At 49.5% G+C, this 13,799-nt stretch overlaps 2 protein-coding genes across 9 annotated transcripts in view; one reads left to right on the plus strand and one right to left on the minus strand.

Moving 5' to 3' along the window:
* Window positions 1-5,001, plus strand: part of ACACA (acetyl-CoA carboxylase alpha) — a 103,191-nt gene extending 98,190 nt beyond the window's left edge. For 6 of the 8 annotated variants that reach the window (XM_041719971.2, XM_072916779.1, XM_072916778.1 and 3 more), the window contains 2 exons: window positions 2,607-2,743; window positions 2,946-3,260. In XM_041719971.2, coding sequence (XP_041575905.1) covers window positions 2,607-2,743; window positions 2,946-3,072 — 264 coding nt within the window. In that variant the 3' untranslated portion in view covers window positions 3,073-3,260. Of the gene's footprint in view, window positions 1-2,606; window positions 2,744-2,945 lie in introns of all 8 variants that reach the window. The other 2 variants (XM_041719968.2, XM_041719974.2) reach the window with 1 other exon arrangement.
* A 1,835-nt stretch (window positions 5,002-6,836) lies between these two features.
* The window catches only part of AATF (apoptosis antagonizing transcription factor), a 34,980-nt gene continuing 28,017 nt past the window's right edge, over window positions 6,837-13,799 (minus strand). The window contains exon 12 of the mRNA XM_030288109.4: window positions 6,837-7,572. Within this exon, the coding sequence (XP_030143969.4) occupies window positions 7,509-7,572 (64 nt within the window). The 3' untranslated portion in view covers window positions 6,837-7,508. The remainder of the gene's footprint in view (window positions 7,573-13,799) is intronic.

The raw sequence follows: 13,799 nt of genomic DNA on the forward strand, positions 1-13,799 counted from the left end.
GGCAGAGAGACCGTGGGCAGAGACCATGGGCATTCCTTCTGGAATTGTGCTCAGCTCCAGGCTCTGAGCAAGGGCAGGCTGCTCTTGAGATGGTTTGTCACAAGCCTGCAATCTCAGTATTGTATTTTATTTTATTTTATTTTATTTTATTTTATTTTATTTTATTTTATTTTATTTTTCTATTTTATTTTATTTTTTTTTTATCTTATTTTATTTTATTTTACTTTATTTTATTTTATTTTTATTTTATTTTATTTTTTCTGTTCTATTTTATTCTACTTTATTCTATATTTTACTCTATTTTATTCTCTTTTATTCCATATTTCATTCCATATTTTATTCAATACTTTATTCTATATTTTATTCAATACTTTGTCCATATTTTACTCAATTTTTTATTCTATATTCTATATTTTATTCTATATTTTATTCTATTTTATTCTGTATTCTATTTTATTCTATTCTATTCTGTTTTATTTCATTAATTTTATTTATATTGCTTAATTTTATGTATCTATTTCACTTTACTTTGTTACTGTATTATTTAATTTTCTTTATTTTGTTTATTTATATCTTTAATTTTATTATACTTTATGCTACTTTATTTTACTTTGTTACTTTATTTATTTTACTTTATTTGTTACTTTATTTTACTTTTATTTTATTTTATTTTACTTTATTTTATTTTACTTTTTTTTTTAAATTCTGTTTTATTTCAGAGTTTTATTTTTTAATTCTATTTTTATTTTTCATTCTGTTTTTGAAGTCCCCAGCACCCAGGGGTTCCAGGGAAGGGGGGAATGTTCTCTGGAGGGCAGCAGCCTTTCCAAGGTAGAGCCTGAGCTCTCCAAAAGCAGGCAGCTCGTTAGCTAATACATTACACCAATCAAGGAGAGTTATCTTAAGCCACAATTAATCTGCTCCCTGGCATATGTTGATAGGGAAGCATCATGCTGTTTCTTAATTAAAAGCAAACGGATTAAAAATGATTAATAAGAGTATTAAATATTCTCCTAAACGAAAAGCTTTGGGATTCTTGGGTAAATGGAGCTTTACACAGGTCTGGGGCTGGGCTTTCCCCCCTTCCCTGGAACCTTCCTTTGTATGCAGGGAGTGCTGCTGCCTGCCAGGGGCACAGGCAGGCAGCAAAACTCCCACTTCCAAGTCAGAATAAGGAGAAAAACAATGAAATAAGCAAAATCTTGAAGTGACATCACTGAGCTGAGACAATCAGAGATGTCGTGTGAAAGGAAATAAAATAATTCTGGGGTTTCTGGAGTGTGTCAGGGGCTGGGATGGGCTCTGAAACCAAAATTCCTCCCTGGGAGAGGTTCCCAGAGGAGCTGTGGCTGCCCCTGGATCCCTGGTAGTGCCCGAGGCCAGGGCTGGGAGCAACTGGGACAGAGGGACGTGTCCCCTCTGCACAGCTCCCTGCCAGGAGGGGACAGCAGGGGACAGGGACAGCAGGAGAGGGGAGGTCCAGGCTGGGTATTGGGAAAATTCCTCCTTGGGAAAGGAAATTCCTCCATGGAAAAGGCAATTCCTCCTTGGGAAAGGAAATTCCTCCACGGGAAGGGCAATTCCTCCATGGGAAGGGCAGTTCCTCCTTGGGAAGGGCTGCCCAGGGCAGGGCTGAGTGCCCGTCCCTGGAGGGCTGGGGACAGGGTCAGTGGTGGCCTTGGCAGCGCTGGGGAATGGTTGGACTCGCTGATCCCGGAGGTTTTTCCAGCCCTGGTGACTCTGTGACTCCCTGGCTCTCTGTGCAGCACGGGGTGCCCAGGAGGTGCCACCACGGTGTCACCGCCCCCAGCTCATTGTCATTCTGCCTTTGGCTTGGTTAGTGATAACAGAGAAGGATAGTGCACCTTTAAATGAGGAGCTTTGTGTTTAATTACCCAAATAAAATGACATAAATATGAATGAGTGCTAATGGCAGTACTTGCTTTTCCGGAAACCATTAACAAAACGATTCTTAAATGATTTGTAAAGAAAATGAGAGGAGAGGAGAGAAGGCTGTTAGGGGCTCACACACTCCTGAGTTATTACACAGCCAACTATCTAGCAAATATCAGGTGAAATGATCTTGTGAAAGGCAAAAAGGGGGTTGTGGCTGAGGGTTCCAGACACTCCGACCTGCTTGGCCATGCCCAAGGGGCTGCCTGGCTCCAGGGCTGGGTCAGGGCTCCCGGGATTGCTGGGGCCACCAGCACAGGGGCAGGCTGGAGGTGATGGGGATCACAGGTCCCCTGATGATTTACCACTGGGAGAACCCCTGGAGCAGCTGCACCTCAGGCCAGCCCTGTTCCACCAGAATTTGGGGAGCTGATCACCAGGGAAACTGGGATTTATCTGGGACAGCTCCTGGGTTTGATGCAGCTCGTTCCCTGCAGCACTGACCAAGCACTTCCTTGCTCCCCTTCCATCTCGTTTATGGCAGGATGCAAAAGAAATGGGTAATCTTTGACCTTGTGCTGATTGTTGGGTGTGTTTGTGGGGATGCCCAGCCAGATGTGTCACCACAGCTGCCAGTCCAGGAGCCGTGGGGTACATGTGGGGTGTGGGCAGGGTGAATCTGGGCTGCGGGCTGAGCTGTGGCGTTTTGGCAGGCCTACCTGTGGGACAGCAACAAGGACCTGGTGGAGTGGCTGGAGAAGCAGCTGACGGAGGAGGAGGGCGTTCGCTCGGTGGTGGAGGAGAACATCAAGTACATCTCCAGGGATTACGTGCTCAAGCAGATCCGGAGGTGAGCCAGGGAGGGGACGTGGGCAGATGGGGGATGGCTCCGGAGCTGCTGCCCTCTCCGTGGGGCACAGGGGGTTCCTGTCCCTGTGTGACCCCAGCCCAGCAGTGTCCTGGGGAAGCGTGTCCATGCACAGCCCCAGCTCCAGCCCCCTGGCATTGCTGCTGGGAGCTGCCTCACTCGCTCCTCTCCGTCCTCTTTGCAGCCTGGTCCAGGCCAACCCCGAGGTTGCCATGGATTCCATCGTGCACATGACCCAGCACATCTCCCCCACGCAGCGAGCCGAGGTCGTGCGGATCCTCTCCACAATGGACTCGCCTTCATCCACGTAGGAGCCCGGGCTGCTCTGCCCCGGAGCGGGATCTGCCCTGGTCTGCTCGGCCACGCCGCCGGGCGAGGCTCAGGGAGCGCTGCTGCAGTGACATTTTATCTTTTCAAATCAGGCTGGCCAGAGGAAGCGTGTCCTTTGGCCAGGGACACGAGGAAAATGTATAAAAACACAAAGCGCCTGCGGAACCGAGTCCCCGCTGTCCTCCTGTACCTTATTTATTGAACAGAGCGGGGCTGGGTGCTCCAGTACCGCGAGGCCTTGGCGTGGCAGGGACGCCCCTGTCCCTCCAGGGACACCCCTGTCCTTGCAGGGACACCCTGCCCTCCCCTCCTCTCCTCTCCTCCCCAGTGCTGACAAGTGCCAATGTCCCCTGTCCCCCCGCAGCCCCTGGCTCTGTCAGTGGTGATTTGTGTGTCACCCTCTGTCAGTGGTGATCTGATTTGTGTGTCCCACGTCTGTCTTGTCTCCTAGGTAGAGGAAAACCAGCCTTTAGCTGCTGTGGCAGGGCTGTCCCCGTGCCCCCAGGAGGCTCCCGGGCTCCCCAGGGCTGGGAAGGTTTTTGGGGCACAGGATTTTGGGGGATTTGCACCCCTGTCGCTTTGTGTTTGTGCCCGATTCCTTTAGAGCAGGCTGTGAACTGTGTGAAAGGCCCTTCTGGGAGGAGGCACAAGAGACCAAAGTGCAGCTGCTCAGCATTTCTGCCCTCCCTGCCCTGGTTTTTCAGGGCTAACGGGGGGGCAGCCCCGCTGTGCATCCTCGGTGAGTGCTCATCCCGTGTGAGGGAGGAGAAAGGACAGAGCCAAATCCCCCAGTGGGGCTGCAGAAGGAAATCTCAGTGTGAGGATCCAGGAGAGCTTTTCTCCATCGCCCTGCCCTGCCCCAGAGCTGCTGTGTGTATCCAGGGAGGGGCCACCTCTTACCTGGGAATGGGAAAAATGTCGGGTTTGGATCTCATTGCAATGGTCAGGAAGAACTGGGTGGCAGGTGAGTGCAGGAAGGGGTGGCAGCTGCCCAGGTCCCCCCCGATCCCCAACTTCTTTCTACTCGTTTTTTATGTAAGAGAAGCTCGGAGAAGCTGCAGTGCTGGAGGGGAGCACAGCCCACCCCTCACACACAGCTCCTGCTGCCGGGCTGGGCCTGGGCACTCCGGGCTCACCAGTGATGGTCTTGGAAGAATTTCAGATGTTACAGCCCCTCCTTTAGTCCAGCAGGAAGGGCTGTAGGTCAGAAGTATGGCACATCAGAAGGGCTGTTTTATGAGAGAATTAATCCATGATGCTGCCAGTGCCTCTCGCCCTTCCCTGTTTCCTCCTGAAGTGCAATGCAGCCCTTCTGCCTGTGCTGCCAGTGACTGGAGGTGCCAGCCCGGGGTCGCTGCTCCCCTGCCTGTGGCCAGCAGAGCTCAGCCACCTGCAGGTCTTGCTTTTTCTTAATAGTTAAGAACCCTAATTTGATTTAAGAGATTTTTTTTTTTCCACTAGAGCCCCCTGAACAAGCCCCAAAGATGCTTTTGCTTACGCCAGGGTGGGCTGCAGCAGGACACACAGACAGAGAATGTGTCAGCCAGGCAGGACCGGGACTTGTGGGGCTCCTCTGCTGTCACCAGGGTCCCTTTTGCAGGACATCTGCAGTGGGAGGTGTCCCCGTGCCCACTGTGCCACGGCCTCCCCCCATCTCAGTGTTACAGCACCGGCTCAGACCCCACTCAGTCTGGGGGTAAAGCAGCTCCAAAATCACCTGCTGGGTGACACCGGGGTCTGCAGTGGCCCTGGGGCATCTGGGCCTGCTGGGGCCCTGTGGCAGCAGCACCTGGATGTCCCCAGGTGTGGGGGGTCACCGGGAGGGGGACAGCCCTGGGTACGAACGGTTCTCGCTGGTGCTGAAGTATTTCACTTACCTCAATTTCTTTTAATAAAAAGAATGAATTCCAGCTCTGTTGCTGCGAGTGGAATCTGTCACCTCTGTCCCGGGGGAGCTGAGCTGTGCTTGAGGACACAGAGGGTTCTGTGGAACCCCTCCAGGTCAGCTGTGCCCTCCCCTGAGGTCCCAGCTCGGTGTCACCAAACCTGCTGTGGCCACTCCCCATTCCCATCCTCCACTGTCACCTTCAGCATCACAGTGAATGGGACAAACAGGGAAAACCCCCCAGACCCCAGAGGCTGCTGCTGAGGTGGGAGAACTTCAGGACCCTTTTGCCAGGGCTGTTCTGTGGGCAGGGATGGTTGGACTGGATGATCTGGAGACCTTTTCCAGCCTCATTCTGTGCCCTGCTCAGTCAGAGCCTGCAGGGAAAGGCCCACCAGGACTTTGGCTAAAGGATGTCCTTGGGAGCTGATCCACAAATACCCTTTGGAGGTCTCCCCACAGAAGGTGAGATTTAAATTTGCCCACCACAACTCCAGCAGTTGATTTTTCTACATTTCTCAAAGCAGAATCATGATGGTTAAAATTTGGGGGGTGGTGAGGGGACAGACCCTACTGAACTCCAGCATCACGTTTAAAACTCTTTAGCCTAAAATAGCTCCACATTAAAATGCCAAGAAAAGCCGTACCAAAGCTGTAAGCTCTCCAAAGCCCAAGATCAAAGTGCCATCATCTTTTAATGTAAACCTTTTGTTGCATCAACAGTCTTAAGAGGGATGAGAGACATCAAAATAAAAACTGAGACAAACTGGGGCTTTGTAGCTGTTTTTTGTTTTAGTCTCTTCTCTCAATTTGGGCCATGAAATAGGTCAGCTCCATTACTGATCAGCCTTCCCACAAATATTTAAAACAAATTGAATTGCACACCCAATACCCATCACAATTACGCCAGGCACAATAACTAAATTAGCAATTCAACAAAATAATTGGAAATGCGATTCTCTCCATTCCAGAGCCTCCCCCGGGGGTTTGGCCGATCTATGGGGGGAAAACTCTGCTTTACTAATTCTGCAGCTAATTAGAGACACACTTGTAAATGAAGTTGTTTGTCTGAAAGTTGAAATTCTTGGCTGTGGCGGGGTTGTGGGGAGAGGATTAACACAACCCTCTGTCCCTCCCTCTGCACACCCCAGTCCCCAAAACACCTCCGAGTGTTTTGCTAAGGTGTAATGCCCATTTGTGGAGGTACTAATTAGCAGCTGTATCATGAATTAATAAAGAATTAATATTCTATTGGTGGGGGGGGGGCGGGGAAGGAGAGGGAAGATGTCAGCACATCTGAAGTGGTTCCTGTTGCAATTTTAACATTACAGCCGGAAAGGGAACGGGGAAAAACCACCGAGAGCTGCGGAGCTGCGGCTGCAGAGGACACAGAGTCACATGGAGGGGTGGCACAGAGGGCACAGGTGTCACAGGGCAGGGGTGGCACAGAGGGCACAGGTGTCACAGGGCAGGGGTGGCACAGCTCTGGGACTGAACCCAGGGGTTTGATGCCGTGGATGGCCAAACCTCAGCTCCCTGCAGGCCAAATCAGGGCTGCTGACCTGGCACAGGTGACAAAAATCAGCCCTTCCCTGTGTCCCCCACAGCTCCTGGCTGGGGCTGTGCCTGCAGTGGGCTCTGCTGGATGTGGGGTCATCGAAATCCCATGAGGTCATCAGTGGATCCCAAAATCCAGGTGCTTTTCTGGCTTGGATCTCTGCGAGGAACAGATTTACTCATCCCTGAAAGCTTTTCCAGCCAAGTCAAGCCTCACCTGGCACTTGCTTTGCTTTCTGAAGGAAACCCGATGGGGCAGGGAGGGATGGGGATTCCTGCACGGATCACACCGGGACAAGCAGCTCACAAACCTTTTTAATTGGAGTGCCCAAAGCCCAGCCAGGGCCAGGGGAACTCTGTGGGACAAGGCACGGCCGTGACAGGGATCAGTGACACCAGGGCAGCCCCATTTCTGGTGGATCCCTTCGTGGGGGTTTACTGCAGACCACAGAAGGTGAACTGGGAGCTCTGGTGCCTGCACAGCAGCACCTTTCCTCTGTTTTAAGGCCATGTTAATTATGGAAATGACATTTAAATCCTCTTGACTGGTAAAAAATTAAGTCAATACGCAGCCAAGCACCAGAACAGGGCACTGAACCCCCCCCCCCAGCCCCCAAATCTCCAAGGTTTTAGCACAGCTTTGGGGGACCCAGCTGCAGGGGGGGCTGGATTGTGTCCCTCCCCCCAGACTGTGCCCAGGCTGCAAAATCAAGGTCAGGAATTTAAAGGGAATAGTTAAAAATGGATTGTCCTTGGGAGGAGGCATTTCAGGCTGGGCAGGGGGTGTTCAGCCAGGCTCACTCCCCTCTGATTTAGCAGGTTTGGTGCTCCTTCACGGGGGATTTTAGGGACAAACCAGAGGCTGGAGAGAGCTGGCTCTGCTCCTGGGCAGCCTGAGGGAGCAGCTGAGGGCAGAAGCAGCTGGAGAACACCAGGAGCTCAATCCCAGCTCCTAATTCTGCTCAATCCCAGCTCCTAATTCTGCTCTGCCTCTTCTCCGTCCCTGACTTTTCCAAACAGCGACCGGTACAGCTCCGTCCTGGGGAAAAAAATGGGGAGGGAAAAGTTACTTTCCAAGGTCAAAATGGAAGCAAAAGGCTGCCACAGAGCCTCCACTCCTTCAACAGGAAAGGCCTGGTGTAATTAAAAATCTTTATTAACAAATACAGGCAGAGAGGGGGAACTTGTGTGAGCCCAATCCCAGGCAGGACAGAAATATGGAAATATTCCAGTGTGGCTGGATATTGGATCTCCAGAGAATGAGGGTTTCTATAAGTTTGCCCTTAACAGACAGGCTCTTCAAGTAAGAAAACAAGATTGAATATTTTAATAGGATGTACGGGGCTGTGAGGAGGATTCAATCACACAGCCAACGTGGGGCTGTAATTTAGTTTTCATACATTTTCTTGGACAGTACTTGTAAAACAATGAAAATGACCCAGCAACAAGATTCCAATTAATATCCCATGTGCAGCAATTCTGATAACAGGAGCAAATTTCCCTTAAAAAAAAAATTAAAAAAGAAAAGTGGGCTGGTGTTATTTGTCTTTAATTTTAGAAGCAGAGAACGTGAGCTGGGAGAAAGGAGGGATTCTTATGGAGCAGGCATTTCTGGCTATGGAGGGAAGAGCTGGATTTTCTCTAACTGCAGCTCCTAAAGCCTCTTGGCTGCACACGTGGAGGGGAGTGGTGGGTACACAGGTGGGATTTTCCCTTCCAAGCACAGCAATATTTGGGTCTGGGCCTGTTCCTGCTTGCAGACACCTCCATGGGAGGGTTCCCTGCCAGCTTCCAAAGGAGGAATTCCATGTGAAAACTTCCCCAGAAGTGCAGGAATGGAGTCTCAGTGCCAGCAGTGCAGGATGGAAGGACAAAGTCATGTCCTGTTCACAGGGAACAGCCTCAAACCTTCCCCAAAAACCACCTGACGGAACCTGGGGAAACCCTTGCTCCCCTCTCCAGGCTCTCCAGGCCCTTCTCCCTTTCATATTCATTTTTTCCATCCCGGAGCTCAAAACCGACGTGCACATTTTGGGGAACCCCACAGGAATTACTCAGGGAGAGCAAAGCTTCTGTGTCTGCCTCACGAGCAGCTAAACCCCAAAAGTGCTGCTCTGCCTGCCTTGGCTTTTCCCACTGGGGCAGAACCCAGGAGGAGAATTCCTGGGGGTTTTCTCTTCCTTTTTTGTGGGTTTGATGCTCTCCTGTGTGTGCAGGAGTTCAGGGATGGATGCAGAAATTCCTCCAATCCCACGGATTTTAAATAAACATTTTTCAAGCGAGCAGGGCCCGGGGAGGTTTCAAGGAAGAATTTATCTTTGCTGGCAGAGCAATGTTTGCTGGCACGGACAGGGTGACATGGAAACTCCAGGTTTTGGGGTCAGAGGGGTTCCCCCATCTCCCCAGGAATGGCACTGCCAAAAGGAATGGGATGAAGCAAAACCCCAGAGGATCCTTGTGGATAATGACAGCAGGGACAGACACCCTGACAAGAGGAGGAGAGCAACCAGGTAACCCAGCACGCCCAAAACAGGGCAAACACTTCACCCTGAAAATAAAATATCAAATAACCCAACCCTTTTTCCCCCCTCTCCCCATCAGCCAGGCTCCCTTTCTTCTGCAGCCTCTCCCCTCAGCAGGATTTAACCGTGCACAGAGGAAAACTCATCAATCCTCCAGGTTTAACCTTGTCTGTGTTTCAATTCACCAGGGTAAGTGTGGATTTTAATACTTTCAGCCCCCTTAAGGCTATGCATAATGAACTTGGGTTTTGGTTAAAAAAATATCAAATTTCTCTCCTCCACCTACAGATATGAAACATCAGAGTTGAGCCAGTGGCTTGAGACACCCAGTGCTACCTGGAGCTGGGGGAAAGTGACTTCAGCACAGGAGGAGTGGAGCAGCCTGTGCTGAGGGATAACCTGTGCAGGGATTTAAATATATATATATAATTATATATATTAATATATATAATTATATATATAATATAGAACTATATATATAATTGTATATATAATTATAAATAAATATATAAATTATATATATATAATTTATTCTATATATAATATAGAACTATATATATAATTGTATATATAATTATAAATAAATATATAAATTTTATATATATATAATTCTGTATATAATATAGAACTATATATATAATTGTATATATAATTATAAATAAATATATAAATTATATATATTTTTTAAATGTATGTTATATATATATATATATAAAACCCCCCACAACTCCCACCCAGAGCAGGTCGATACAAGGGTCTTCCCTGAATTAAAATTTAACTCACCCTTTATTGCAACCCACAAAAGCAAGTAATGAGCACTAACATTTTTATTTCTTTTAAACTGTCATTTAGGCTGTAGAGGGGATAATTACCTATTTCCACTGTAGTAAGGTTTTATCACCCTTAGTGAGGCATTTTCTAATTTAATATTTTTACTGTATTATCATAAAACCTGTTTCTGGAAAAAATGATCAGGACCCACACAGCCATTTGCCATAAAACATGTGTGTGTGAGTACCTTGGCTTAATTATTTATTCATCTCTTCCAGAGGCAGGGGATGGCACCTCCCCACCTGGCCACTGCTGATATTAATATAATGATAATTAATAAACAAATATAAACAATATAATTATATTTTTAAATACCATTACAATGATATTTTAAAATATATATTTTTTATTATATTGCTGGACACAATATTATTTTTAAAAAATTTAAAATTATTTTTAAAATTTATGTTTAAATATATAATTAAAAAAAATTAAATAAAAGCAGCTACAGCCAGCCCAGGTGCTGAGGGTGGTGCTTCCCCCTCCAAACCCCAGTGACATTCCCTGCTCCAGCATTCCCTGTGGGGTCACTGCCATGGGGCTCACGGGGCTGTGGGGATGCTGCAGCCCCAGGAGGTGGCACTCAGCCTCTCCCCAAAACCCTGGCCATAAATCCCCAAAGGTCCTCCCAGCTCCTGCAGGAGCTCCCAGAGGCCCTGGCAGCTCAGGATCAGGTCCTTTGTGCCCTGCAGATGCTTTTACCCCATGATTTAAATTACAAGAGGTGACATGTGACCCCAGCCTGACCCCTGAGAGCAGGCCCAGGCTTTATAAACATCTCAGATAATATTTATTTATTTAAATAATTTAAATAACATTTATAATATTGCTGGTGCTGGCCCTCAGCAAAGGCACCGTGCACATCTGGAGGGGCTGGATGTGGGGATGGGGTGAGCAGAGGGGGACAGCAGAGATGGAGCTCGGGGTCCCCAGCCCTGGCTCCATCCCTGCTGTCCCCAAATTCCAACATTCCCCTCCAGCAGCACCCACCTCCTGCCCAGCCCTGTGCTTGGGACACATGTGGAGCACAGCTGGAGCCTCTCCCATCCTGAGTTTGGTCCCAGTCCCATTTCCAAAGCAGCACAAAGCATGGAAGATGCAGAGAAGCAGCAAAACACAGGGACCTGCAGGCTGTGCCCTGGCCTGTGCTCCAGCAGCTCCCATTTCCCCAGGAAATCCATCAAATGCTGCCTTCCCAGGCTGCCTTGGGATGGGTGTTTGAGCAGGGCAGGCTCTGGAAGTGCCCTGTGCAGAGGAAACCATTCTTTGTGCTCCTCATATTCCGAGGACGATTTCCCTCTTTCACAGCTTGCCTGTTTTATAACAGATTTGATGCAGGAGAAGACAAATTGTCTCACAAAGGAAAAACAACAAATCATCTCGCAGCCCTTAACAGGTTATTTTTTTTTCCCCCTTTAAGAGGGAAATTTCCATACCAGAGGCTCCTGTCTGTTTGCCAGGGATGTCAAACATCAGCTGTGGGGACACCACGGGTCCAGCCCAGTGCCACCAGCTGGGTCACACCTCAGACTGGCAGATGAGCCCACAGAGCTGCAGCACCAGCCCTTCCAAAGCTCTGGGTGAGGGACACGGGTGCTACACTGCACCCCCAGGGGCCACAGGCTGGAGGGAGTTTAAATAAAACAAAATCAGGCACAAAGAGAAGAAATGTCAAGGGCAGAATTGGGGCTTGGAGCAGCCTGGGACAGTGGAAGGCGTCCCTGCCCTGGCAGGGGTGGCACTGGGTGGGCTGTGAGTTCTCTCCCACCCAAACCAGTCTGGGATTCTGGGATTCCAAAGCTGTGGTGCCTCAGGATCCATCCAAGCAGGTTTGGTTTCACAGAATAAGGTTTTTCCTTTGGTTCCACAGTGCCCTCCATGCCCTGCTCCTCCCCTTGCTTCCCAAAGCAGGACATCCCTTCTCCCAGGCTGTGCCTGGACAAACCTGGAGGCATTTTCCTCACACCAGCAGGTCAGTGAGGTTTGTGCCATGCAGCACTGAGCTGCTGGCTCACTTTTTCCAGCAGGAAGGGCTTTGCTTCCTCCCAGGAGTTCTGTGCTGGTGAACAGCCTGGATTGACAATCGCAGAGCCCAGATTCCTCCATTAATCTGCTCTCGTGGTGTTTTAATACCCCAAGTACAAAGTGAGCCAAGTTAAAGGCTGGTATCTCACCAACCTTTTTCTTTAATTTTTTTTTTTTATTAAACTCCTGTGTCATATAAGTAAATTAATCTTTTAATACCAGGATTTCCTGCTACGTACCCCCCTCTGCTTGCAGCAAGACTCTCTGTGACAAAGCAACTGCACCAAAGGGAGAATGCTGATTGGGAAAATGCACAGGGCCTGGCTGCATCCAAGGGAAAGGCTCTAATCCAAAGCTCACTGGATAATCTGGCTGTTCACTGAGCCTCCCAGCAGGCCCCACTCTGCTCCTGCAGGAGCAGCACTGGCTGGAGGCTCCTGTGCCACGCAGGATCCTGGAGGCAGGGGCTCATCTCCTGCACCTGCACGTGGGATTGAAGGAAGTGATTCCCACCTCACCTTGTGGTGACACTGCCAGCTCTGACACAGCCCCATCAGAGCCACCTTCTCCCTCTGATCTGGCTCGTAAAGGATGCAAATTCCTCCTCCCCAACCAGGATCCGTGTGCTGAGGCATAACCCAGCCTACATAAAATGGGATCTATTCCCCACCTGGACATCCCCAGCTGGAATTCCAGCGTGTCCTGCCTGGCTCTCCTGCAGAAAAGGCTCCTCTGGGCTCCTGCAGAGCCCTGGGTGCTGTGTTTAATGATGATGTATGGGTGCCCTCCCCCTGGGGGGTGTGGGGAGGGGTCACACGTGTGACACTGCCAGCCTGTGTGTCAACAGCAAATTATAAACCGTGTCAATCCCAGCTAATGCAGAGCTGTAATCCTCTTTAACAAGAGATCGAATCAGTGCCATGAGTTATGTTCATTCTGCAATCTGATAAGAAATAGAGTGAGCCTCTAATAAAAGAGTAATGAGAGCCCTTAATGATGCTGTTAAAAGGTAGTGCCAGTTAAAATACTGCTGTTGTTCCAGCTGATTAGATCACTGTTGCATATTTGCACAATCTTGTTTTACCTGTCAGAATAACCTGAGCTGTCTGGGGAGATAAAGGTGTTTGGACCAAACATCTGTGTCCTTGGAGGATGTCTCTTCCTGGAAGTTACTGTCCTCCAGAGGTGAAATGAGGATGTTGGTCAGACTTGGCACTCTTTGACACCAGCCCTTGCTTTGGAGTGCTCAGTCTCTGCTGCCCCCACACAGGGACAGAGCTGAGGGTTTGTGTCTCACAGCTGACAGACAGAGAGGAAAAACCCCAAATGCACACCCAGCCCTTCCAGGGACTGGGAAGAGCTCAGCTGGGCTGGGAACTGGATCCAGCCCAGCACTGGGAACACCTCACTGCCCTGCAGGTGTTCTGGGCAATCCTGAGCCTCAGCCTGCCCAGAAATGAACACCTGTACCTGGCACGGGAGATCTCTGCACCTGCACATGTGTCTGACCTCCTAAAGGATGATCAATGCCTGCACAGGAGGCCTGGGTGCAACCTCAGCTCCAGCCCAGTCCTGTGTGACATCTTTGGGAATTCCCTGAGGCTCTTGCCTCAAGGATCTCAGGACCCAAAGGCCTGTGAGATCAGGGGCTATCAGCCCTCTGTGCCCCATCTCCACAGCAAAGGCTGCCCTGCTCCCAGCTCTGCTGCACAAGGTGCTCCTGAAGGATGCCATGTCCTGATGGTGGGAAAAACCTATTTCAGGGCAAGTCCAAGAAGGGGAAACCACATCATGCCACCCTCAAACCCAGGAGAAGCCACAACCAGCCTTGTCCTGCCCCAGACAGCTCCTGTCTCCTCTGGACAACCCCCAGAGCACAGCCCAGCTC

Source organism: Taeniopygia guttata, chromosome 19, assembly GCF_048771995.1.
Source record: "Taeniopygia guttata chromosome 19, bTaeGut7.mat, whole genome shotgun sequence".
Classification (NCBI taxonomy): domain Eukaryota; kingdom Metazoa; phylum Chordata; class Aves; order Passeriformes; family Estrildidae; genus Taeniopygia; species Taeniopygia guttata.